At 41.3% G+C, this 27,713-nt stretch overlaps 2 protein-coding genes across 2 annotated transcripts in view; both read right to left on the minus strand.

The window, feature by feature from the left end:
- Positions 1 to 300: 300 nt before the first annotated feature.
- Positions 301 to 27,646, minus strand: SLC10A6 (solute carrier family 10 member 6). Its single transcript, XM_004039079.5, has 6 exons — positions 27,270 to 27,646; positions 11,867 to 11,985; positions 10,352 to 10,440; positions 6,692 to 6,867; positions 4,135 to 4,292; positions 301 to 2,627 (listed from the first exon to the last, which is right to left on the minus strand). The coding sequence occupies exons 1-6, from the start codon at positions 27,644 to 27,646 to the stop codon at positions 2,413 to 2,415; spliced, it is 1,134 nt and encodes a 377-aa protein (XP_004039127.3). The 3' UTR covers positions 301 to 2,412.
- Positions 11,881 to 27,713, minus strand: part of C3H4orf36 (chromosome 3 C4orf36 homolog) — a 56,270-nt gene continuing 40,437 nt past the window's right edge. The window contains exon 5 of the mRNA XM_063705414.1: positions 11,881 to 11,985. The gene's annotated coding sequence lies outside the window, so the exon portion shown is untranslated. The remainder of the gene's footprint in view (positions 11,986 to 27,713) is intronic.

Here is a 27,713-nt window from a genome sequence, read left to right on the forward strand (position 1 = left end):
AGAAGTACACACAGCAGCTAGTATGTTGTGTAAGGCCCCAGAAAGAACTCCCTGAAAAGGGGCCAAATACATTCTCAAAAAAAGATTCTATCACAATTCACAATCCACACAAATATATAAATATGCTAACATTTGGCAGAGATCAGAGCAAAAAAAAAACATGCTTAATAAGATTAATAAGCTGAATATATTAAAAAATAAAACTGTATTGCAAAAGATATAGAGTAACAAAAGATAAAAGAGTAGGTAAAATGTTGACAAAACATAGGACACATTGTCACTTATCATTATGGTTCAAAATCTATACATCAAAAAGGAAAAGATACAATAGAAAAGCAGGCAAAGGACATAAGTTGGCAAGTGATTGTGAAAAATGCTCTAGTTCACTCAGTTTTTAAATGAAATTTTGTTTTTTGTTTTTTTTGAGATGGAGTTTCGCTTTGTTGCCCAGGCTGGAGTGCAGTGGCATGATCTCGGCTCACTGCAACCTCCGCCTCCTGGGTTCACGCCATTCTCCTGCCTCAGCCTCCAGAGTAGCTGGGACTACAGGCGCCCGCCACCACGCCAGGCTAATTTCTTTTATTTTTAGTAGAGACAGGATTTCACCGTGTTAGCCAGGATGGTCTCGATCTCCTGACCTCGTGATCCACCCGCCTCGGCCTCCCAAAGTGCTGGGATTACAGGCGTGAGCCACCTCGCCCGGCCTAAATGAAATTTTAAATGAGATGTTTTAACCAATCAAAATTGATGATTCATTTGACTGGTGAGACTGTGGGAAACCAGGCCCTCTCAGGCACTGCTGTACGACGTTGCCAGATAGCAATCTGTCATACATTTCGGTAAGCAATTGGCTTGGAAATTCAAGTCACAGGAAGTGAGCCTACAGAAATACTTGCACCTAAAGGCAAAAGTGTTTGTAACAGCACTGTAACACTGTTAAGCTGAAAGCTATCTAAGTGTCCATGAATAAGGAGTGGTTAAATAAATTACAGTCCTTCCACACAATAGAATACTTCCACATCACTACTATACTAAAGAATGAGGTAGGTCAACACAGACTGACACTCAAAGATGTTCCATAATGTGTCATCAAGTGACTTACAAAACAATATATGGAATGATCTCAAGGTTCTTAAAATGATACAGTTTACATACACAGCTTAGAAGGATACACATGGGTCTATCTTTCTTTCTTTTTTTTTTTTTTTTTTTTTTTGAGTCAGAGTCTTACTCTGTCACCCAGACTGGAGCGCAGTGGCGTGATCTCAGCTCACTGCAACCTCCACCTCCTGGGTTCAAGTGATTCTTCTGCCACAGCCTCCCAAGTAGCTGGGATTACAGGTGCATGCCACCATGACTGGCTAATTTTTGTATTTTTAGTAGAGATGGGGTTTCACCATGTTGGCCAGACTGGTCTTGAACTCCTGACCTCAGGTGATCTGCCCACCTCAGCCTCCCAAAGTGCTGGGATTACAGGCATGAGCCACTGTGCCCAACCATATGTGTCAATCTTTAGAGAGTGAAAATACAGGGCATTCCATTATTAACCTTATGTGTGTTTTAAATTCTTTCCAAGTTTGTGTTACATCTATAATCAAAATGATTTTCAATTTCTTAAAAATAGTAATCATTTGAGAAAACTGCCCCATTTATTATAAGAGCCATTTGTTCTCCTCTCAGTGCACCTGAGGACCTGCCCAGAGTCAAGAAGTCACATAGGTCTGCGTCACCCTGCAGTATGAGGTGACATCTCCTCTACTTGGAGTTCTAACTCTTGTTCAATTAAAATCCACAACGTGGCTGGGTGCAGTGGTTCACGCCTGTAATCCCAGCACTTTGGGAGCCTGAGGCCGGCAGATCACTTGAGACCAGGAGTTCGAAACCAGACTGGCCAACATGGTGAAACCCCATCTCTACTAAAATACAAAATATTAGCCAGGCATGGTGGCACGCACCTGTAATCCCAGTTACTTGGGAGGCTGAGGCAAGGGAATCACTTGAACCCAGGAGGCAGAGGTTGTGGTGAGCCGAGATTGTGCCACTGCACTCCAGCCTGGGCAACAGAGCAAGACTCTGTCTCAAAAAAAAAAAAAAAAATCCACAACATAAGGATAAGTTCCCCTAATGAAGGATTTTTACCTACTGCCAGGTACTATTTGCTGCATGGGAAGACAAGAACATACAAGGCAGCTCATTGATACGTTATGTTAACCCCCAGAAGAAACTCCCTGAAATGGGAATCTCCAAAAGTGATCCCATCACAATTCACAATCCACATGAAAATATAAATATTCTAACATTGAACACTTAAATATTCACACTGGCCCTACCAACAAGATTCATGTGTCAGCTGCACACTGTCTTTACTGGCCACTGAAAAAGAAGGGGGCCAGTCCAGCCAGCAAGTCCCTGCTATTCACATGAAGTGATGTGGCCAACTGGCTCGAGAGCCCTGGGGCAATCCATTGGCCCTGGTGGCCCAGGAGTGATGGCACCTTCTTCATTCACCTCCAAGAAGGCATTGGTCTCTCTGGAAGAAATTGATTTCCTCGTATGGCAGACTTCTGTACAACCTGAGTTCTTTTTTCCATGTTTGTTCTTCAATCTCCTCTTGTACGTCTGATATGCTAGGTGTTAAAACATACAAGTATTAACAATCACTTTAACAAAGAGTCTAATTTGGTGACACTGTACACTTGTCAATCCTTCAGGTGTTTGTTTGGGTGGCATCATGTATGTATAAACACCCAGGGAAAAGAAGGGGGGAAGAGAGAAAGCTATGGAACAGAAGGATTCAGTGTATCAGAATGGCTGTTTTGTCTGGATGAACCACTTGTGATTGAGGCTCATTCCTCAGGTTGCTGACAGCTTACACACTCATATATTCATTCATTCACTCATTCATTCATTCATTCAGCTAGTCAGCTGGCAAATACTGCGAGTGCTTACTAGGAGTAGGACACTCTCATGGGTTCTGGGCTAGAGCTGGGAATGAGCCAGAAATGATGCTTCCTTCAGTCTCTCCATGAGAAGGAAAGAAAACTTGGGTCTGAGACCATGAGTTTGACTCTAATAGGATTTCTCTTATCTGTTGGGGAAATTAAGCCCCAGGTATTCCTGATATTGTTATATTGATTGTTATATCTGTAATCAGTATATAATAATAACAATCAGCAATCAGTATATAATCAGTTCTATCAGTAATCATTGAGTCTTACTCAGACCCAATTCCCTAACAGCAGCAAAAATTTACCATGGCCCAAGATTAAAATATATATGTGTATGTGAACACATATATATTTTTTTCTTTTTCAACTTTGAGATTCATGTGCATGTTTGTTTCCTGGGTATATTGTGTGATGCTGAAGTTTGGCAAACAAACGATCTTATCACCCAGGTAGTGAGCACAGTACCCAACAGTTTGTTTTTCAACCTTCGCCCCCTCCCTCCCTCTTCTAGTAGTCCCCAGTTTCTATTATTGCCATTTTTATGTCCATGAGCACCCAATGTTTAGCTCCCACTTATAAGTGAGGTATTTGGTTTTCTGTTCTTGCATTATATATATTTTTAAATTTACCCTCTGTGAACAAACATAATAAAAGAGTCCAAAGTAATGTATATTTGGCTGCGATCACATGTGCATACACATATATATTTCAATATTTGTATATGTGTAATATTTCATATTTGAAAAACATTTCACAGCCATTCAGCACAAGTCTTAGTCACAGAAACATTGAAATAACTTGGCATTTGGGAGACCTCAAGGCTTTTAATGAGACCTAACAAATCAACGCTTAAGTGCAGCAAATGTCACTTTGGAGCTCAATGATTGCTCATAGAGATCTTGTCTTAACAAGCTACGAAGTCTAAGTTCTGATAGTGGATTCACGTTTGTGAAGTATATTTGTTTATAATTGTAAGCTCATTTTCAGATGGCTTTTTATATTTTTCTGTGAAACTCCCACTTGTGCGCCAAACTATCCTGTCTATGCGCCTTATCGTCCCCAGAAATGTCAGGCTTTCAAAAAGTGTATCACAGGGGCGGTACATGCAAGTTTGGATTGAAAAAAAAGTAAGTTGGGGTGAACAATTTCCCATCAGTTATTTCCTACCCAATGGGTGTTCACCCACCTGCAACAATAAGAAATCCATCTATCAGCTGGAAGAGTCCATAGGCCAGTGGGAAACTCAACATCTGGACCAAGTGCTCAGCAGTGAAAGATAACTGGAGCATGGTGATGCACATCTGAATATTCTGAGCTCCAGTTTCTAAGGAAATTGTCCTGCACCTACCGAAAAGAAAATGTTTCAAGAGTAACGCACTAGCAATAAGAACTATTCTAATATTTTCTCATATGCATCATAACAATTAGAAGCTATGACCTCAGGCCACTGAAAATGTGTACTCATTCCATAGTTATTTGCTGAGTGCCTACTCTGCAGGTGGTCTTCTGAGAGGCACGGTGGAGTGAGGCTTTGCAAACCCTGCCCTAGGCATCTGAGTAAAAAGACAAGATAAACACACAGGAGAGGTTCAGCAACAACACAAGACAAAGTATGGCCAAAGGCCACGCAGATGTAGAAATTTAGAAAATGGCAGAAGGGGTGAGAGAAGGCTTCACAGAGGAGTGGGATTTAAGGATGGAAAAAAATAGAAGAAGCTTTTGATAAGGGGGAAATATTATAAAAATTAAAGTTCCAGGGAGAGGTGTGAGTGTGGCCTGTTCAGCAGGCATTGCATATACTGTAAGCCAGTCTGCAGAGAGGAGAGGACTGGAGGAGACAAGAATGGAAAGTTGAGTTAGAGATATGATGCAGGACATGGTGGCTCATGCCTGGAATCCCAGCACTGAGAGGCAGAAGCGGGAAGATTGCTTGAGCCAGGAATTCAAGACCACCCTGGGCAACAGAGTAAGACCCTGTCTCTACAAAAAGAAAATCATATATATATTTTTGAAAGACATATGAAACAATATAAACTAACCAACACTTAAAAACAAATAAACAAGGCCAGGCACAGTGGCTCACGCCTGTAATCTCAGCACTTTGAGAGACCAAGGTGGGTGGATCACCTGAGGTCAGGAGTTCGAGACCAGCCTGGCCAACATGGTGAAACCCTGTCCCTACCAAAAATACAAAAATTAGCCTGGCATGATGGCACACGCTCCTGTAATCCCAGCTACTTGGGAGGCCGAGGCACGAGAATCACTTGAATCCAGGAGGCACAGGTTGCACTCCAGCCTGGGCAACAGAGGTCTCATAAATAAATAAATAAATAAACACAAAAACCCTGAATAAAGACCAAATTCCTAAAATGATTATCTTTGGTGAAAGAGTTTGGTAATAATTTTTCTTTTTGCTTTCTACTTTTCTATATTTTATTGGTTTTCTGGTTGCATAAAATGAAGTAAACCTCATTTGAAAAGACAAAGGAGGGAATAGAGGGAAGACCTGGGCAGGATGTTGAGGGCTGAGTTAAGCAGTTTCACGTCTCCAATTTATAAAGGGAGTCTGCAGTGTTTTATACGTGGAAGTGAGGAGATAAAAGAGGTGTTTCAGAAAACAAACAAGCACCTATGTGCAAGCTGGACTGGAATGGGGAGGTAACAAGGGTGTGTAATGAGGGGGTGAAAATGCTGTCAATGGTACAGGGCAAGCTCTGTGTTCATATGTTATTTCTACTTACTCTATTGCTTGCTACACTTGCCTCAAACCACCCTCACTTCTTTGAGACTTTTGTCAAAAACTCGATATGATTAAGCTACAAAGCTGGAACTCACACCTGCACCATTCATGAGCCAAATCTCAGTCCTGGGCTTTGTCAGGCTATCAGGTATGAAAAAGATGGGATTGTGGACTACATCTTGCCATAGGAGTACTTTCTGTCCAGAGCCAATTGCATTTCAACCACTCAACAGACTGTGTTCCTAATTGTTAAATTTGGAAACAAACCCAGGTCCAAATCCGAACTCCACAATTTTCTAGCTCTATGAACTTGGTCAAGTCACTTAATTTCTCTGAAGGGTCTGCTCATCAGTAGAATGAGGGTAGTGACAGGATCTACTTTTCAAGCTTGTAGTAAGAAGTAAATGAGATAGATGGGGTAAAGCTTTACCGGGCGCTTAGTACAACCCTAAATGTTCCCCAAGTGGATTGGAAGTAGCATAAAGCCAATTAAAAATTCCCAACTTTCACCTTTGGAATTCAACTGCATAGTTTACTCTTCTTTAGTAATTCTTTTCTGCTTTTAAAAGTAGTACATACTTATTGAAAAGCTTCAAAAATATACCAAGGAAATACTAAAGAACTAAAATTATCCTTAATTTCGCTACTCAAAATTAAACATTGTTACCATATGGTGTATTTCTTCCAGTATATTTTGATGCATAGAATTCTTTTTGCTTTCTTCTACAAAGTGGGAATCAAATACATGTCGTTTTCTATTCTTTTTTAACTTAAATTTATCTCTTCCTATCAATTTGGCCTTTGCTTTAATTTACATACAGAATTGCCACAATATTTTCCATGAATTGCCATGAATGACCCTCTTTTATGCTTAGTTATCCTGTCCATTCCACTATGTAAGTCAAAACTGTTCATGTCTCCTGACACAGGCAGCAAAGCCTACCAGTGGCAGTGTGTTAAATTTACCTTCCTCAAAAAAAGTTTATGGATAGTTTAACTATACCTTTGCCAAGACTGGTGGGTAAAAAGTGCCAGCAGAAAACCCGTGACATGGCCAATCAAAGGAAAGATGAAACTGATGGTCAGAAGGGTGATGTCTGAATTCCAAGATCCTTTCGCCAGGACCACGCCAGCAACTGCGACCACCAGGAGGAGGACCCCACCAACAACGGCCCCAATCTGAAGCAAACAATAAAATAAGTGAATATAAACTCAGGGTTTTTTGCTCTATCATAGAAAGTCCATCAAGGTTGTAAAATGCTTGGGATCTAGAAATTTTAGAACAAAGAAGGGACTTAGAGATGACTGAATACAATTTCATTTAGTAGAGGAGAAATCTGAGTTCCAAAGTGGTCAAGTAACTTGCCTACGTTAGAAATTGGTGGAGTTTGACACAAATCTAAGTCTCGCTTTAGCATATCTACCTTTCTCTTCAAGTAGAAGATTTTGCCAAAAGGATTGGGTAGTAGAGTTCTATTGTGGGTAGAACAAAAGTGTAAAATGAATGGAATCTGACAATGAGCTTCCAACACCCCTGCACACACCTCTATGACCGTCTGCTTGTGACCTCCAGTCTGACGTCTGCCCTGCCTGACCATCTGCCTCCCCTCCCACCGCCCCTTCAACCACCAGCAGCTGCCTGCTGCTTTGATCCCTGTCCTTCTCCTCTCCAAATAAAATTTACCCATTCTTCATTGGACAATCTGAGCTAATACTCATGATCACATGAGAAATACTGATGGAGACCTCTATCCTCTCCCAAATGGATACTGTCTCTTACTTTTGTTGTTTAACAAGAACAGAAACAAAAGCCAACAATAACAAAATTTTGCATAGTTTGAGATTTAGATAAAATAGGAAGGAAGCATAGCCTAGGGTATTTTGGGAAAATCAGGATCTTGGCAAGCTCCTGTTCATATCATGTAGACAGTAAACTGTGTACCTAGTTACAGTGTCAACCTTGATTTGAAATGATTCAGGATGTGAAGGAGGATGGTCATAGGAAACTAGAGAAGACAACAAACAAACAGAATGACCCAATATACCATAAATGTGTTCTGGGGGTCATTTTTACTGTTCAAATACAGAGACAGACTAGACCCCTGCCTAAGAAAAGGATGCTAAGACAAGAAAGCCTCTTGGCCAGGCATTGTGGCTCATGTCTGTTAATCCCAGAACTTTGGGAGGCGGAGGTGGGCGGATCACCTGAGGTCAAGAGTTCAAGACCATCCAGCCAACATGGCAAAATCCTGTCTCTACTGAAACATACAAAAATTAGCCAGGCGTGGTGACACATGCCTGTAATCCCAGCTACTCAAGAGGCTGAGGCAGGAGAATTACTTGAACCCAGGAGGTGGAGGTTGCAGTGAGCCAAGATTGCACCACTGCACTCCAGCCTGGGTGACAGAACAAGACTCCATTTAAAAAAAAAACGAAAGAAAGAAAGCCTCTGAATGTAACATCCCCTCTTCCTCTCTCTACCAAAGATTTCAAAGTTTAATATCCACCAAGAGCAAATGGGGAACACTTAAGTTTGTTCAGAAAATGTGTCAGATCTAAAATTAAAATGGAACTAAGAACAGGGAATGAAGATATACTAAAATAATGATTACATTAGCCTAGTTTTTTTTTACTAAGGTAGTCTAGAATATTTATGCATATTATTAAAAGTTTTGCCATAAATCCTATGAAATACCCAAAAGAAAAGAGTTTTAAATCTGCTCGTTACAGAAAATAAAACTGACATGTAAAAAAATGTATCTGGTTTCTCCATTGACACTGATGGACTGATAGAGGAGCCGGAAACTCCAAAAGCATTATTTTTGTTATTGTTGTTGTTGTTAAATGCCCTTTTAAGAAAAATAATCAAAGATACAGTACTTGAAAAGCAAGAAGTTTCCATGATCATTTCCCTCCTCTTGTTTTGTAAACAAAATCATAACTACCACACTGGAAATTTTCTCCTACTGAAATAACAATAATAAATGTGGAAAAGGGGCCAGGCACAGTGGCTCATGCCTGTGATCCCAACACTTTGGGAGGCCAAGGCCAGAGGATCCCTTGAGGCCAGGAGTTGCAAACCAGCCTGGGTAACATAGCAAGACCCTGTCTCTAAAAATATCTTTTTATTAGCAGGGCAGGATGGTGCATGCCTGTAGTGCTAGCTACCTCAGAGCTTGAGATGGGAGCATCATTTGAGCCTAGGAGATCAAGGTTGCAGTGAGCTATGATTGTGTCATTGCACTCCAGCCTGAGTGACAGAGCGAGACCCTATCTCAAAAACTTAATTAATTTTTAAAAATAAATGTGGAAAAGATGGGACTTTATTCCATGAGTACAGCTAAAAAAGGAGAGTGAAAATCAGGTGTGCACTATTGATGTTAAAGTCATCCATATGCAATACAAATGTACTATACTAAGCCATCCTCCAGCTCTCTGTGCCCAGCTGATTTTCTGCTTGGCAAGCCCTCTCCTCTCATTCTCCATCGCACTGAAGGAATGGTGGGAATGGTTTGGCCTTGTGCATAACTGGGAAAACAGTGTCCATTAGCACAGGCATATAGAGTGGCAATGTTCTGTGAAGTAGAGCCAAACGGCAAAAGCTTAAACCACGCCAAACCATAAACCAGAAAACAAAATTAACTGAGATATACTACCTGAAACTCTAAATAACCCCAAATGTTTATTTCTTTATAAATGTAAAATATAACTGAAACATTTTTAAAATCTTCATGAAAGCCACACATATTACAACCTTCTATCTGCTAAAGTGATACATAATCAGAAAAAAAATGGAAAGCACCCTAGGAGACTCACACCATTGTTAAGAATGCCTCCTCTTTACGTTTTGTTGTTTTGTTTCATTTTTTAGAGATGGGGTCTCACTCTGTGATCCAGGCTCAAGTGCAATGGCACGATAATGGCTCACTGTAGCCTCAACCTCCTGGCCTCAAGCAATCCTCCCACCTCAGCCTGCCAAAGTTCTGGGATTACAGATGTGAGCCACTGCACCTGGCCTCTTGAATTATTTTTAAAAGCCATTTAACAAAGACATTTGCTTGTTTCTCCAGCAGACAAAGGGCAGGACTGCAAAGACAAGAGGAGGTAGAAAGTTCTAGTCACCATCATTCCATAGCTAGACTCCTCAGTGCTTCCTGATTTCATTTAAACAGTCTTATTCATGTAGTCAGCAGCCCTTGCTCACGTGTACAAACAACAGCTTTGGCCATGACCCCAGGAATGCTTCTGCAAGACAGCCCTTCCTCCTACTCTTCCAAGAAACCAGCCGTATTACTAAACACTGGGGCTCCCTTTCATGCTCACTTGAACAGCTTCTGCCTCAAGAGCACCTGTGTGAAGCCTTGTTTATGGATGGGCCTGGGCTCTTCTGTCCACACACAGGCTTTAGCTTTCCTGACACTAAATCAATAGTCGCTTATTTTCCAGGGCGTCATAAGCCTCAGGGTACAGAACTATGGGAGTGGCAAAGCAAGGCTTACAGGGTGGAGGAAATATGATCCCTGGATCCAAACCGCAGGACGTGTAAGAATTTCTGGGTGTGGGGCCGTACTCAACAAGCTCACTTGTCCCAGCCACTGCTCACTTCTGTCTTTCAGGCCCTTGAGTCTGAGGACGTGCCAACAGTGGCCATGAAGTCGCTCACCTTGAGAATGATTTTGGATTGTTTTGGCCATCTGTAATTCACATAGACACCAAAGGCCACAGGAATGGTCAGGCACACAAGGGTAATTCCTAAAGAGAAGAAAAATCCATCAGAGGGTTTTCCCTCTCACCCTGACTGCACAGTACTTCCCAACAACTTCTATTTCAATTAGATAACAGCTTTAAACTGACATTTTCCCATGCCACTTCCCAAATCTGGATAAATGCCTACAATATTGGCTCCAAAGTTATATAAGCTGCTCATAACATTTTGCGTCTTGTGAGTGCCTTTCAGAACATATTATCAAAGCAGAATATATTAAATAACTTACTGATCAGAAAAAAAGTTGCACATAAAATCATGGTTTCTAAATTAAGGTTTCCCTCTAATTTTACAGATTCAGTGGGCTCCCGCTATTGTGAGGAAGTGGGTTCATTCATGGTTTTGAACTATGGGCCATGGGTTGTAAGCCTTCAAGGTGTTTACCTGAGACACCAGATTGACACTGAGAGTCTTAAGAATCATAGTGTTGGCCAGGCACGGTGGCTTACGCCTGTAATCCTAGCACTTTGGGAGGCCAAGGTGGGTGGACTGCCTGAGCTCAGGAGTTTGAGACCAGCCTGGGCAACACGGTGAAACCCTGTCTCTCCTAAAATACCAAAAAAATTAGCCGGGTGTGGTGGCCTGCACCTGTAGTCCCAGCTACTCGGGAGGCTGAGGCAGGAGAAGGCAGAAGTTGCAGTGAGCCAAGATTGCACGACTGCACTCCAGCCTGAGTGACAGAGCAAAGCTCTGTCTCAAAAAAAAAAAAAAACAAAAACATAGTGCCTATCACTTTTTCAAAAACTGACCACACTAGAAAAGGCAGATCATTTCACCACATTTCTCTTCTAAGCTTGCTAAACCCACAGAGATCTTTAGGAAAATGGCAGACTTTCATGAGAAATAATATTCAGAAGAGGAGGTAATGAAAGAGATATGGGTGAGACTGTGATATGTAGAGGAGTTTTCATAATCAGTAAGAATTATTTACATTCAACCTCCAAGAAAAAGTCAAGGTTTGCAGGCAATGTGAAAGGTGAAGTCACAGGAAGGTCTAATCAGAGCCACTAGATCCAGTTAAACCTTGGAGCATAAAGAGTCCAATTGCTTTATAGTCTAATTACATAAGGGTTTGATTCTTGCTTTTTCAAAGTAAATTATCTGGCTTTCTTTTTTTTTCAAAAATGCACTCTTATAGGGATGAAAGTTTGCACTTTGTAGTCAGATTCCCGGGTTAGAACTCCAGTTCCGTACTTACCAGCTGCACAATCTTGATCAAGTTACTAAACCTCTTGAAGCCTGAAGACCTAGGAGATTGAACTGGTAACAGAATCTATACTGTAGGGTTCTTTAAGGGATTAAATTAAGTACTACCAAAAAAATCCCTGCATAAAGAGTTATATAATTAAGAACAGCTATTATTAGTATCATCACCATTACTGTTAGTCCTCCATTTCCCAGGCCCATACAGACCTATGTTCTGATAAGGAATGGTGAGATTCTGCTGAAGACTCCAGGACCAGGTGTAGAGATAAATGCAGAGTGGCATCATTCCCAGGGCGGCCACGGTGGAACAGGTCGTCATACTGATGCTGAAAGTAAAATTAATACAATGCTTAGGAGGGAGCATTGGACATGAAGAATTTAGTCTTTACCAAAAGCAACTCCTAGGACACAATTTCCTAGAGATTACATGGACTAAGCTCCTTGGAGCTCATTTCTCTCCCATTGTTTAACAAACGATGGCTATATTTGTGGTCTACAAAGAGATTTCCAGTAGTTCTTGTCATCCATCAATTACCTCATATTTATTTTACTATCTACTTGCCTTAAAATTCTGCTAGGCACTATAGAATTATTTTCTTATCTAGCTCTTTTTTATTGAAGTATAATCCACAAGCCACAAAATTCATCATTTTAAATTACACAATTCAGCAGTTTTTAGTATAGTCACAACATTATGCAATAATAGCACCATTTCCAGGATAGTTTCATCACCCCAGAAAGAAACCCCATCCCCATTAGCAGTCACTCCCCAATCCCTCCTTCCCCTAGCCCTTAGCAGGCACAAATCTACTTTCCGTCTTTATAGGATTACCTGTTCTGGACATTTCATATCAACAGAATCATACATGTAGCCTTTTTTCTGTGTCTAGCTTCTTTCCCTTAGCATAACATTTTCAACGTTTGATAATAGTTTGGCTGTTTGTCCTCTCCAACTCTCATGTTGAAATTTGATTCCCAATGTTGGAGGCGGGGGCAAGTGGGAAATATTTCGGTCACAGGGGCAGATCCCTCATGAACAGGCTGGTGCCATTCTCATGGGATTCACTGAGTTCTCACTCAGTTCTTACGAGCTCTAGTTGTTAAAAAGAGTCTGACACCTCCCTCCCCTCTCTTACCACGTGATGCCTGCTCCTCTTCACCTTCCACCATGGGTGGGGTCTTCATGAGGCCCTCACCAGACGCAGATGCTGGCACTTTGCTTCTTGTGTACAGCCTGCAGACCCTCGAGCCAAATAAACCTGTTTTATTTAGAAATTACCTACCCTCAGGTATTCCTTCATGGCAACACAAATGGGCTAAGACAGGGTTTATCCATGTTTTAACATATATCACAGCTTCTTTCTTTTTATGTCCTTATTCTATTAATATAGTATATCACATTGATTTTTCTGTATATTGAATTGATCTTGCATTTGGAAATAAATCATATTTGGTCATGGTGTATAATCCTTTATGTTGCTAGATTCAGTGTGATAGTATTTTTATTGAAAATTTTTGCATGTATATTCATAAGAAATATTGATCTGCAGTTTTCTTTTCTTGTGATATCTAGTTCTGGTACCAAGGGGATTGGAAGTGTATTAGGCTGTTTGCATGGCCATAAAGAAATAACTGAGGCTGGGTAATTTATAAAGGAGATTCATAGTTCTGCAGGCTGTACAAGCATGGTTCCAGCATGTGCTCCTGGTGAGGACCTCAGGAAGTTCACAATCATGGTAGAAGGCAAAGGGGAAGGGGGAGCAGGCATCCCACATGGCCAGAGGGGGAGCAAGGGAGAGTGAGAAAGGGGAGGTCCCAGACTTTTAAACAACCAGATCTCATGTGAACTAACTAAGCAAGAACTCACTTATCACCAAGGAGATGGCATTAACCATTCATGAGAGATCCACCCCATGATCCAATAGCCTCCCACCAGGCCCCACCTCCAATACTGGAATCACATTTCAACATGAGATGTGGAGAGGACAAACACCCAAACCATATCAGCAAGTTAGAATGCCACAAAGCTGACTAAACGCCTGGCCAGTATGAAGTGTTAATAAATATCTGTCAGGAAGAAGTCACGCAAACACCACATGCCATAAGCTCCCCATTGGATAGGGCAGTGACCCCCACAGTCGCTGACCTGCAGACAGAGCAAGTTGGTTAGGGCAAGGGAAGGTACAGAACCACAGAGAAAGGGAACTGATGTGAGATGCTAGACTGAATTAAGAATTCTGTTCCAATCCTGATATCGTGTGATCCTATGATTAGAAACTGTGATTGGGCCAAGCATGGTGGCTCATGCCTGTAATCCCAGCACTTTGGGAGGCCAAGGCGGGCAGATCACCTGAGGTCAGAAGTTCGAGACCAGCCTGGCCAACATGGTGAAACCCTGTCTCTACTAACAATACAAAAATTAGCTGGGTGTGGTGGCAGGTGCCTGTAATCCCAGCTACTTGGTAGGCTAAGGCAGGAGAATCACTTGGACCCAGGAGGCGGAGGTTGCAGTGAGCCACGATCATGCCACTGCACTCCAGCCTGGGCAACAAAGTGAAACTCCATCTCAAAAAAAAAAGAAGAAAGACAGAAAGACGAAAAGACGAAAGAAAAGAAGAAAAGAAAGAAAAGGAGAAGAAAGAAAGAAAGAGAGAGAAAGAAAGAAAGAAAAGAAAAGAAAAGGAAGGGACTGAGATTTGAGATTGAAGTAGAGTGATGAGTTAGAGTACAAAGTAAGATTTCTAGGCTTCAAAATGATGGTGTGATATACAAAAAAGCTGAGTCACTTAGCATCAGTTAGAGGGGTTGTGTTAAGTAAGGTGATAGTGGGACATCCAGTCTTTGGTGAACAAACCTGGAAAGATTTCTAAAGACAACCAGTCTGTTTATCTGTGTCATTATTGGGGTTGTCTCTGGCCACCTTGGAAAGTGAAATGTGGGTTTGTGAGCCGGACGAACCAAACCAAAACCAACAGCCATGCTACATAGCTTTACCAGGAAAACAACTGAGACCATCAGAAGGAAGTTGTGGTCTTTGTTCAACAAATCCAGAATGATTTCTACTGGAAAACTGGTTTGTTTATCTCTGTTATTATTGAGGTTAATTGTTTCTAAGTAAAAAGGCTAACACATTTTAAGTGCAACGGATCTTAGGAACTTTTAAGTACATAATGTCTGTGATGGAGGGGGAAGAGTACTTGGTTTGAAGTCCTCAAAAACTGTGTATCGTGATTACTGCTATGGTCTGAATGTGTCCTCCAAAATTCATAGGTTGGAAATCAAATCCCTAAGACAACAGTATTGAGAGGTGGAGCTTTCTGGGAGGTGTTTAGGTCACGATGAATCCACCTTCATGAATGAATTAATGCTATTTTAAGAGGACTCCACCAAGGAAGTTTGTTCCTTTTTGCCCTTCTCTCTTCCACCACGTGAGGAGCAAGAAGGACCTCACCAGACAATAGATGCCAGCACCTTCATCTTAGACTTCCCAGCCTCCAGAATGTAAGGGAATAATTTCTCTTCTCTATACATTAACCAGTCTCAGGTATCCTGTACAGCAGCACAAAATGGACTAAGACAATTACTATATTGTTATTACATTGTATGAACTAAGTTACTGCTTCACACATTTGTAATTTGTTGCAGGTTTTTTGGGGTTTTTTGTTTTGTTTTTTGAAATGGAGTCCCACTCTGTCGCCCAGGCTGGAGTGCAGTGGCGCAATCTCGGCTCACTGCAACCTCCACCTCCTGGGTTCAAGTGATTCTCCTGCCTCAGCCTCCTGAGTAGCTGGGATTACAGGTGCCCACCACCACACCCAGGTAATTTTTGTATTTTTAGTAGAGACAGGATTTCACCATGTTGGCCAGGCTGTCTCGAACTCCTAACCTCAGGTGATCCACCTGCCTCGGCCTCCTAAAGTGCGTGAGCCACCACGCCCGGCCATAATATACTGTGTTTTTGTATTTTCCACACATATTTTTAGTCTAAATTTATTTAGGGAAAAGCACTTAGTTACATTAACTGATAGTTAATATTTTATATATTGTAAAGCCTCCTTTGCTCTAAACCAGTGAGAGGAAGAAGAGCCCATGGTGCATGTAGAGAGAGAGAGAGAAAGAAAGAAGGAAAGAAAGAAAGAAAGAAAGAAAGAAAGAAAGAAAGAAAGAAAGAAAGAAAGAAAGAGAGAGAGAGAGAGAGAGAGAGAGAGAGGGAGGGAGGGAGGGAGGGAGGGAGGGAGGGAGGAAGGAAGGAAGGAAGGAAGGAAGGAAGGAAGGAAGGAAGGAAGGGAGGAAGAGGAAGGAAGGAGGGAAGGAAGGAAGGCAGGCAGGCTGGGATCTGAGAAGCAAGTAAGCAAAACATCATGTTGTACACCATAAATATACATAATTTAACTTGTCAATTAAAAATAAAATTTAAAAAAGAAGTCAGTGGAGAGCTGGGAGGTTATATTTCATGAAAGCTAAGAAAAGAAAGCTCCCAAATGAAGGCTAAAAGCCAATAAAAATCAGGGAGGATGAGAACTGAAGAAATATTCAACTTTACCCCACTTTTTGGTGCCTTCCATCCCAAATCTATTCTTTCCATCTCAGTCTCACTCCCAAATCCCAAGTTAAGGCTGTATTTTGTACCTACCTGAGTGATAGAACCAGTGAAAGAATGCATTAGTAAAATTAGGGGAAAGAAAATAAATGGAAAGAAGATACCCATCAGACCAGTCAAATATTTTATCTTTCAATTTGCTGGAAAAAATTACACAATCTGTTTAAGCATGTACAAACTGTTTATAGACACTGTGCTCATTCTGTGTTCAAGGCACAAATGACTGACAGACTGAGAAGCAGACTGCCCTCCTGCTCTACAAAGGAGAGGGAGGAGGCCCTTCATATGTCAAGGTCTTCTGCATAGACAGAAGGTCCTTCAGCACTTTATTGGGTCTACAAGTCATCTGTCACTCTTCCTCCTAATATATATCACCATTGCTTCCATCCAATTACCCTGTCTATAAAATAATACGTCTATGACTACTTTAACATTTTCTGCCAGAAGAATGTTTATACTCTTGACAAAGCAGCATCTGTTTTACTTCAATGATACTAAAAAGATTCCCTCTGTGCTCTCACTCATTGCTGGTAAAAATGGTACACCACAGAGGGTGTCTGGCAATATCTAGGAAAATTAGCAATCCTGCTTCTAGGATTCTGAATCCATGGCCCTCTGGACATGGTTTTATTGACATTGGCTCATGAATTATACACATGCTGTACCCTACGCAAGTGCTTATGTACCTGTCCATCTGCGCCAGAGTGAGTGGCAGGACAGCCAGGTCCTATTTTCCTCTCCATCTCTAGGAGACCTGGCATAGTCTCATGCTGCAGCACATTGGAAGAGCTCGTTAAATACTTACTGAATAAATGTATGAATCAAAGAATGAACCAATGTCAACACACTGGTGCTATGGAAATATTCTGTCTCCCTCATATGTCATGTATCTCCAGGTGAACATTGGTAAAAATCTTACTGAAATGACCCCTTTATACTTAGTTCAAATGGTAAACAGCCCCATAGCAATCCAGAAAAAGAGACTTTCTATAAAATTATGCTCTTCCGGCAGGGCATGGTGGCTCACGCCTGTAATCCCGGCACTTTGGGAGGCCAAGGCGTGCAGATTACCTGAGGTCAGGAGTTCGAGACCAGCTTGGCCAACATGGTGAAACCCTGTCTCTACTAAAAATACAAAAATTAGCCGGGCGTGGCAGCACACGCCTGTAATCCCAGCTACTCGGGAGACTGAGGCAGGAGAATTGCTTGAGCCTGGGAGATGGAGGTTGCAGTGAGCCGAGATCGTGCCACTGCACTCCAGCCTGGGTGACAGAGCAAGACTCTTGTCTCAAAAAAAAAAAAAAAAAAATTATGCTCTTCCAGGACAAAAGCAAGTAAAATTTTAAGAAGCAAATATTTAGCTGATCGGTGTTCCTTTCAGAAATCCAGACTTAGATAACTTGCAAGTATTTGTGTACATCCTTCTACTCTTTTATTTTTCTTTTAAGCAGTCCATTTATTTCATGATTGTTTGTTAAATCAATAGGACTTTTTTTCTTTCATTATTTTTTCTTTTTAAAGGAATCAGACCAGGTGCAGTGCCTCATGCCTGTAATTCCAGCAATCTAGGAGGCTGAATTGGGAGGATTGCTTGAGACCAGGAGTTTAACAGCAGCCTGAGCAACATAGAGAGACCCTGGTCTCTACAAAAAAAAAAAAAAAAAAAAAAGTACAAAAATTAGCTGAATGTGGTGGTACACACCTGTAGTCCCAGCTACTCAGGAGGCTGAAGCAGGAGGATGGCTTGAGCTCAGGAGTTTGAGGCTGCAGTGAGCTATGCTCACATCACAACACTCCAGCTTTGGGGACAGAAGGAGGCCCTGTCTCTAAAAATAAAAAAAGGAACCTTATAATATACCTTACTCTGCAACTTGGTTGCTTTTTTTCCCACTTCATCTATCACAGACATCCTCTCAGACCAATACATTTAAACTTATTCTTTTAAAGAACTGCGAAAAATGCCATAATCTAAATATGCCATAATTTCTTCAATCACTTCATTAACCATAGGTCAGTTGCTTTTAGTTTTTTGCCATTATAAATAATGTTATAATAAACACTCTCATACATACTTCACTCGAAATGATTATTTTCTTTCTGTGAATTCCCAAGGTGGAATTGCTATGTAAAAGTCTGTGTTTTTTGTTTAAATATATGCTTTCAGATTACTTTCCAAAAAGATTGCTACATTTCACAATCTTGCCTACTACGGATGTGATCAGTCCCTTCTAATTGTCACGCCAGCACTGAAAAATTGATCTCACTCTTGTTACACTCTTATTTATTTATTTATTTTTTAGCTGGAGTCTCACTCTGTCACCCAGTCTGGAGTGCAGTGGCCTGATCTTGACTCACTGCAAGCTCCACCTCCCAGGTTCAAGCAATTCTCTCTGCCCCAGCCTCTGGAATAGGTGGGATTACAGGTACCCGCCACCACACCTGGCTAATTTTTTTTTTTTTTTTAATTTTTATTAGAGATGGGGTTTTACCATGTTGGACAAGCTGGTCTCGAACTCCGGACCTCAGGTGATCCACCCACCTTGGCCTCCCAAAGTGTTGGGATTACAGGCGTGAGCCACTGCACCCAGCCGACACTCTGGATTCTATCAGGTTGTGCTTTCTTTCATGTCAAGTGGCTTCTTCTGTGTCCTCCTCTCTAAACAATCTTGCTTGTCAGACTTCTTCTTCTCAACTTGTAGGAGTTCTTTTAAAATTAGGGCTCATATTACCATGAATAATACAAGTATTTTTTCCAAGCATGGTGTATATCTTTGACTTTGCTTATGACTTGCCATAATTAACATTTATATAGTCAGAGCTGTTTTTTTAATGGCTTCTGAGTTTCTTATCTTAAAAACCTACCCTGATCCGAGGGCATTCAAATATTGTCTTCTACTTTTTACTTTTATGCTTATATTTTCAACTCACTTAAAATTTATATTTTGCATGGTAACAGGTATGAGACTAATCCATTTTTTCTATTAATATATTGAGATGCAAGTGTGTCAATATAATCTACTAAAATAAACCATTTTCCACTATACTGAAATGTCACTTTTATCATATATTAAATGCCCAAGTGTACACAAAATATTTTCTGGAAATTCTATTCTAGCTCATTGATAAATAACTTTCTTTTTTCCTGAACAAATACTAGACTAATTACAGTGTTCTCATATATGGTAGGGCAAATACCTCCACATAAATTTCCCTTTTCAAACTTGTCTTAGCAGTTCTTGCTTATATTTTATTCCATATGAAACCCAAAATTATTTTATCCTATTAAGAATGCTTACTTTAAGCAAAGATTTCTTCCTGACTAGTAGGTAATTTAAAAGAAAAAAAGCAGTTTGCCACAGCTCTCAAACCTCTGTATCCACAAAGAGGATGTTTAGAAAGTTTTTTCCAAATTCTTAGTCTATGATAGTGCTACATTCCTTGACTCCATATTACCAAGTCCTGAATGGAATTGCATATTATATCACTTTACTCTTGAACTTCTGGAGAACCAGCACAACATTTCTCTACTGAATGGCTTTGGCTCAAACAGCAGAAAGGTAAGATTCATGATTATGGGAAGCAAAGTGAGATTTATATCCGACTGATTCTATATCCTTGATTACATATGTGATTGCTTCCATCTTTATACAATTTTCAAGCCCATAGTGATCATGATATTGGTCAAGGATGGCAAGAGGTTATCCTGGTGCTCTGCCAACTGTTACAAATACCAGCAAAGCTGGAAAAGTACACAGTGAATGCCTGTGAGTACAGTGGAAAGTCACGCCTTGTATTTTTAGCCATGAAATTCCAATGTAGCATAAACAGAGGATGTGGCTAAGTAAATCTCTTGACTTTTCATGTATAGGAAAATTTTTGGCAAAATCTAACTTCAGTATAACAAGATTCCACTTGCATTGAGAAGAATAGCATCATCATCTCCAAACTATTACAGAAAATAATGAGACATATTCAGCAAGTCTAGACAAACAGGTAAGTCTTGAACCCTCCCTTAAAGCAGGGAAATTACATATATACACATTACATTAAAATGCAGTGTCAATAACATTTTGCAATTGGAGATTAAGTTATTATAAATTGTTTTAATTTCAAAAATCCCATAAAATCAGGAACTCTGACCCTCAAAACTATGAAAGTATACACTTGCTTTCCGACTGAAAGAAATAAAAAATTATCCAGCTAACCAGATGGACACGGAGTGAGCTATAAGATCATACCAACAGATTTGACCCTAGAATAGAGCGTAAGGCCCGATTTTCCATCCCTCAATATAAATGTTACCCTTGTCGCTGCCTTCCAATAATAATGAGTATTTATTGAGCACTATGTGCTAGGTGTTATGTCTCATGCTTTTATATACATTTTCTCTTTTCATCTACATAATAACTCTATGTGTGAGTATTATTTTCATTGTATAGATAAGGAAACTAAAGTACATAGAGACATGGAAGCTTGCATGAAGTCTCATGAATTCAGTCTCCGTTCTGTCTCCAAAGCCTTAAATGCAAAGGACCTTCAGTTTTCCACCAAGACATGTCAGATAGACCTGAACAATTTGAAGTTCTATTTCCAGGTTCTCTACTGAAGGACCAAGAACTTCTTTAAAGTTCAAAGGTCAAAGTTGGCCACTGAGCTCCACAGGCTCCAACACCACCAGTGGTCAGAATCCTTTGTCTGCAGCTGAGGACATATATACATCCTTACGGAAGAATGGACCTCTTGTATATATCAAAAGTTCTCAAACAAAGATAGTGGGAGGCCAGGCATAAGTGGCCCACACCTGTAATCCCAGCACTTTGGAAACCCTAGGTGGGAGGATTGCTTGAGCCCAGGAGTTCAAGACCAGCCTGGGCAACATAGTGAGACCTCGTCTCTGTAATAAAAAATAAAAAATTAGCTGGGTATGATGGCGCATGCCTATAGTCCCAGCTGCACTGCTCAGAAGGCTGAGGTGAGAGGATCACTTGACCCCAGAAGGCCAAGACTTCAGTGAGCCATGATTGTACCACTGCACTCCAGTCTGATGACAGAGTCTAAGACCCTGTCTCAAAAAAAAAAAAAAAAAAGAAAAGAAAAGACAAGACAGTGGGAGCTGTCCTGAGTTGCATCAATAAATGGACACCTCTTTTCTTTCTTTCTTTCTTTCTTTTTTTTTTTTTTTTTTGAGATGGAGTCTCGCTCTGTCGCTTGCCCAGGCTGGAGTGCAGTGGTGTGATCTCGGCTCACAGCAACTTCTGCCTCCTGGGTCCAAGCATTTCTCCTGCCTCAGTCTCCTGAGTAGCTGGCATTACAGGCATGCATCACCACACCTGGCTAATTTTGTATTTTTAGTAGAGATGGGGTTTTGCCATGTTGGCCAGGCTGGTCTCGAACTCCTGACCTCAAGTGATCTGCCCATCTCAGCCTCCCAAAGTGCTGGGATTACAGGTGTGAGCCACCACGCCTGGCCTGGACCTCTTTTGAGGGTTGTTTTTGTAATACACACAGGCAATCGGAAACTGTCATTCACTCATTCACTCATGTTTACTGAGTGCCTACCACTACCTGGCTGGTACAGTGCAAGCAAAGATGAGCAAGCCTTCCAGGAGCTTACAGATATAGTAGGTGAGGCAGACAAGTAGCCCAGCTATTGCAATGCTTTCCAACAGATGATAAGGAAGAGTTACATAATTCGGATTATGCAGACAGACAAGAGAAACATTTCTGGGCAGTAGTTTCAGGAGAGACTAGGGTAGAGGAAGGGGGACATTTGGACTTCATATTTTGCTTTGCTTTTCCTATAGTCACAAAATACTTAATATTTAACCTCAGATCCACTCCTAAGCATACACTCAAGGGAAATGAAAGCTGAGACTCAACAGCATTATTCACAATTGCCAAAAAGTGGAAATAATTCAATTGTCCGTTGATGGATGAATAGATAAAACACGACACATATATATTATGATATATCATTATATACAGGGTTAGGGTTAGGCATGCAGCTCCTTGAGCAGGGACTAAAACACAGACCCCAGGACACGATGTTCTTTTGCCTGCCTTATATAATAATAATAATAGTTCATATCACATTTTATGCCAAGTGAGATTCTAAGCACTTTAGAAATATTAACTCATTCAATCCTCTCAACAGCTCATGATGTAGGAATGCTTCTCATTTTAGAAGTGAGGAAACTGGCCGGGCGCGGTGGCTCACACCTGTAATCCCAGCACTTTGGGAGGCCAAGGTGGGCGGATCATGAGGTCAGGAGATCAAGACCATCCTGGCTAACATGGCAAAACCCCATCTCTACTAAAAATACAAAAAATCAGCCAGGCGTGGTGGCGGGCGCCTGTAGTCCCAGCTACTCGGGAGGCTGAGGCAGGAGAATGGTGTGAACCTGGGAGGTAGAGCTTGCAGTGAGCCGAGATCACGCCACTGCACTCCAGCCTGGGTGACAGAACGAGACTCCGTCTCAAAAAAAAATCAAAATAAAAATAAAAAAATAGAAGTAAGGAAACTGAAGCATAGAAAATGTGCATAATCTGCCGAGATGATCCAGTCAGTAAGTGATGGGTCTGCTTGCTGTTTCCAGAGCACTTAACTACTACACCGTACTGCCAGATCTTAATTTTCATGTTCTACCCTCAAAGGTAGGAATTCTGTTCATCTCTAGTAGGATATATTGGGGAAAAAAATGCCCCCTATTCTTCACCCCTCCCTTATCCATGTCCGCTGTAATGTGACTTGGAAGCTCAGCCCATCAAGAGGCAAAATCGACTTTCCTAATCCATGAAGCTGGACTGGCCTTGCAGTCTGCATTGGCCAATGGAATGTGGTGGAAGGATGAGGATCTGGTTTAAAGCCAACACTTCAAAAGACCTTTTCTGCTTTGCCTTTCTGAGAACCCTGCTGCTGCCATGTAATCAGGTCTAGGCTAGTCTACTAGAAAATGAGAGATCATGTAGTAAGAGAGCCCAGTTGTCCAGGTTGAAGCCACCTGCATTAGTACATTTTCACACTGCTGTAAAGAAATACCCAAGCCTGTGTAATTTATAAAGGAAAGGGATTTGATTGACTCACAGTTCCACATGGTTGGGGAGGTCTCAGGAAACTTACAAACATGGCGGAAGGTGAAGGGGAAGCAAGGACCTTCTTCACAAGGCAGCAAGAGAGAGAAGAAGAACAAAGGAGGAACTTCCAAACACTTATAAAACCATCACTCACTATCATTAGAACAGCATGGGGGTCACTTCCCTCCCTTGACACTTGGGGATTCCAGGCCCCTCCCTCGACACACGGGAATTACAATTTGAGATGAGAATTGGGTGGGGACACAGAGCCAAACCATATCACCACCCAAGACCAGTCTACACTTAACCAACCCCAAAATACGTAAAAGAACCCAGCCGTGATCAGCCAAACTCGGCCCAGAGGCAGGATAATTTTTAAGGCTCTTCATACATATCAGCCAACTGCTTTCTAGGATAGTTATAAGGAAGAACAACATCATGACTGGAGGAGACAGAATAAGGTCAGTTGGTACTGCAGACTGTGGGAACAACATGGGCAAAAGAAAGCTGGAAGAGTGTGAGATGTGCTCAGAGAACTATGAGCAGCCCATTTTGACTAAAAACCATTGTTCTTAAGGGGACTAGTGGAATAAAAGAACCTGGAGAAGTAAAGTAGACTGGCTTAGTCGTTTCTACCAACTTAGTAGGTGTTGAGAAGCCTTTGTATGTATAACATGTTCGTTTTCTCCTCACAGTACCATGCGGGTAATGTTATGATTTCCAGTTACAGAGAAGAGGCCCAAGGTCAGGATTTGAATATAGGCAATCTGCTATCAGAGCCTGCCTTATCCACTTACTGCAAAGCCGTAATGGAGAGACTAAAGGTGCAGAGAACAGCACTTTCATTGTTGTGAAAATACAATTAGCCAAGAAAGAAATTGTGAGGGCCTGACCTGAGGAAGTGTTAGTGGAGACCAACAGGAAGCAAGAACTGTGAGCAACACAGAAGAGGAAGGGCTACAGGGCTTGGCAGTGGATTGAGTGGCCATGGCGAGAATGAGGGTAGTCACAGGGCAAGGCTAAGATGACAAGCCCAGGCAACTGCAAGAGGATGGGTGTCGTCAGTCATCTCATTTGCAGAACGCACAAACCGGTTCCAACCAATGGATTCTGAAATGCCTGTGTGGGGCAAACACATGGAGAACTGCAAGTGCACTGCATGAAGCAGGAGTGAAGGCATGAGAAACGTGCTCAAGGTCATCTGCAGGGAGCTAAATCTCCACTTCCTCGTGTGTCAAATGAAGATGTTGTGCTAACTGCTCTTGGATTTTATCCAGCATTAACAGCAGATAAAACTCCTCTCAATGACGATCCACTGAGTTTTGCTTAAAACTGATTTTTTGTTGGTATTCAATTATGAAGAAATGTAATTACTTAGATATTGTTTCACACCGTACTTGATTTTCACCTATTTGAGTTTCTACTGAAAATTGATTTTATTACTTTTGTACCTATAAGCTTCTAAAAATCTAATATTTAGTTTTTGCTTGTTTTTTAGTTTTGTTGGTAAGACTCAAAATCAAAATTTAGAAAGAAAAGAGGAAAAGTAGCTAATATTTATTGCACAACTACTATGTGCCTGGCACTCTGAATACACACACACACACAAATATATATTTCCTCCATAAAATATAGTCTTGTGTCAGCCAGGCGCCGTGGCTCACGCCTGTAATCCCAGCACTTCGGGAGGCCGAGACAAGAGGATCACCTGACGGCAGGAGTTTGAGAACAGCCTGGCCAACATGGCGAAACCCCATCTCTACTAAAAATACAAAAATTAGCCAGGCACGGTGGCGGGTACGGGTACCTGTATTCCCAGCTACTCAGGAGGCTGAGGCAGGAGAATCGCTTGAACCCAGGAGGTGGAGGTTGCAGCGAGCCGAGATCGCACCATTGCACTCCAGCCTGGGCGACAAGAGTGAAACTCCATCCCAAACTATTATCTATATATGTGTGTGTGTGTTTGAGTGTGTGTACATATATATACATATATATACAGTCTTGTGAGAAATAGGTAAATTTAACCCCATTTTGCCAATGATGAGATAAGGCTTAGATAGGTTAAATAATTTGAACAAAGTTAAAGGTGAATTAAAGATAAGAGTTGGCAAAAGAAAGTAAAAGTAGCTTTATCTTTCATAGGTTTCCTGTTCATTGGTGTTTTTATGACAACATTGACTAATAAGAGATTAAGGTAATAAATGTTCTGTTTCCCAGAACACAAGTGTTTGAGAACACTGAAGATTTATGCTGCTATTCAAAACAGAAGATTCTAGTTGTGTTGCTAAATGCCATGGGGGAAATGTGCCTAAACTGCAGACTGATGTAAAACAGATGTGAATTCAAATCTGGTTTGTAGCATTTGGCAAGCTGCTTAACCAATCTGAATCACAATTTTCTCAGCTGTAAAATTCAGAACAATAAAAGGCTATTTACAAGGTTATTATGAGCCCCAAGAAGAAAATAAGCATGAAAGCATCTATCCCATGCCTATGGGGCACTTAATAAATATTAGTTTCCTTTTTCTTTCCAAAAACTTTTAGGTCCTGGAATTTATCTCTGATTTATGAACTTCATGCAAAGAATATCTATCATTTCCCAGTTAAATAATCAACTTTACTGAATTTGAATTAGCAATGTATATTAATGGCTTTTACCATTAAGGTAAAACACAAAAGCAGTGTATATTAGTGGCTTTGTATATGAGTGGCTTTTACCATTAAGGTAAAACACAAAATTCATCAAGTTATTTTTTTTTTCAAATCTCTCATAAGTGGATAAACAAAAACACTACCTTGGGAAAGTTAGTTCCTATTCTGCATGGTATGAGCCCATTAAAATTTATAGGTGAAATATGTTCCATACGCTAAACATTCAGCACAAGCGGAAAACTGGAAACACATACCTGCAGCTGATTCTCACTGATGTCAACTCCCAGCTCAGTCATTACCTCTGATTCATTCATTCATGGAAAAGTGAATCTCAACTAAATGACATACACATGAAACAAATACTCAAATTTATAAGCAGTTCTTCCCCAGGGCAGGAGGTGAAACGGCATGTTCACGAGTAAGCAAAGAGTCTCGAGAGACCATTGTTTTTAGCTCTTTTTCCAGTGCTATCCCTCTACTCTTTCCTCAAATGCTCTTTTTTCCCCCATCAAAACATGTAATCCAGAAAAGCATGTGACTAATTCATCCTCATTAAAGTGTAAATAAGGGACAAGGCTTAATGTCTCCCAGAGGTATTTATCTACACCATAATTGGGAATAAGGTCACTGGCTTAAAGGGAAGGAATGCGAATCTAGTGATGATGTTAACCATCTGCAAAGCAACAAGAAAGAACAATTTTAGTCCTGAGAGCCTTCGCATTGCTCCTGAAGTCAAATCGACAAGCCATCTCAGCACTTAAAGCTGGATATGGCCACCAGACACCCCTAAAGCTCCTTTATCCAGTCCCCTAAAGTGCTTCTTTCCTAAAGTAGGTGCTCAGGCATCACTGACTGGAGCTACGGGAGTCTCATTGTGACTATGCCACTGACACAACCACGATGGCTGCTACCAAACCACAATCGTTAGCTTCTTGGGATTCTTGGCTTAAGTCCTAGGAGTTGCTAAAGAGGCCAGTGTAGGTAAGAATGAGCTCAAGCTTAGGAAGGGCCACTGGGTGAGGTGCAGACCTGCTTCCACTATCACACAGGAAACACATCCCACTGCTCAGAACAGTAGCCAATAAAGCAAATGATGATAAGCAAAGTAACTTTTGAGCACTGAAAGGAAAGCCCACCCATGGCCAAACAAGTCTCTGTGATATTTGTAACATTTCCCACTAGAATCTCTACCAAAAGATTGGAAGAGTGTTTAACACAAGAGTTTCAGTTATTCCCCCTAGGCAGGATAAGAGACAGACTGCTGAGCTTCCCTGGGGTTACTTACCTGAGATCCATATCTCCATCAACCCAGAAGGTGAAAATGTTAGAGATGGTGCCCCCCGGGCAGCAGCCCATGATGAGAACAACAATAGCTTGGACTGGCTTCAGAGAAAAGCTAATGGCCAAGAGATAAGCTGTAAAAGGCATGAGCCCAAACTGGCAGAGCAGTCCCACAGCAATGCCCCAGGGTCTCCTGATGTGCGACCACAGCTTCCGGATCTCCACCGAGCATCCCAAAGAGAACATGAGCAGCCCCATCATCACAGTGGACACCACTGTGAAAACGAGCTCCAGGTTTCCATGCACCTCCAGTCCCACTGGCAGCTCCTCCTCTGAACTGTTGGCAGGGCAGGCTGAGCTGCTGGAACAATTGGCTCTCATCTCCTCATCTCCCTAAGGCAGCATTACAAATGAACATCGGCAACAATGGCTGGGCAGGTCTATCCTG

The sequence above is a fragment of the Gorilla gorilla genome, chromosome 3 (genome assembly GCF_029281585.2).
Source record: "Gorilla gorilla gorilla isolate KB3781 chromosome 3, NHGRI_mGorGor1-v2.1_pri, whole genome shotgun sequence".
Taxonomy (NCBI): domain Eukaryota; kingdom Metazoa; phylum Chordata; class Mammalia; order Primates; family Hominidae; genus Gorilla; species Gorilla gorilla.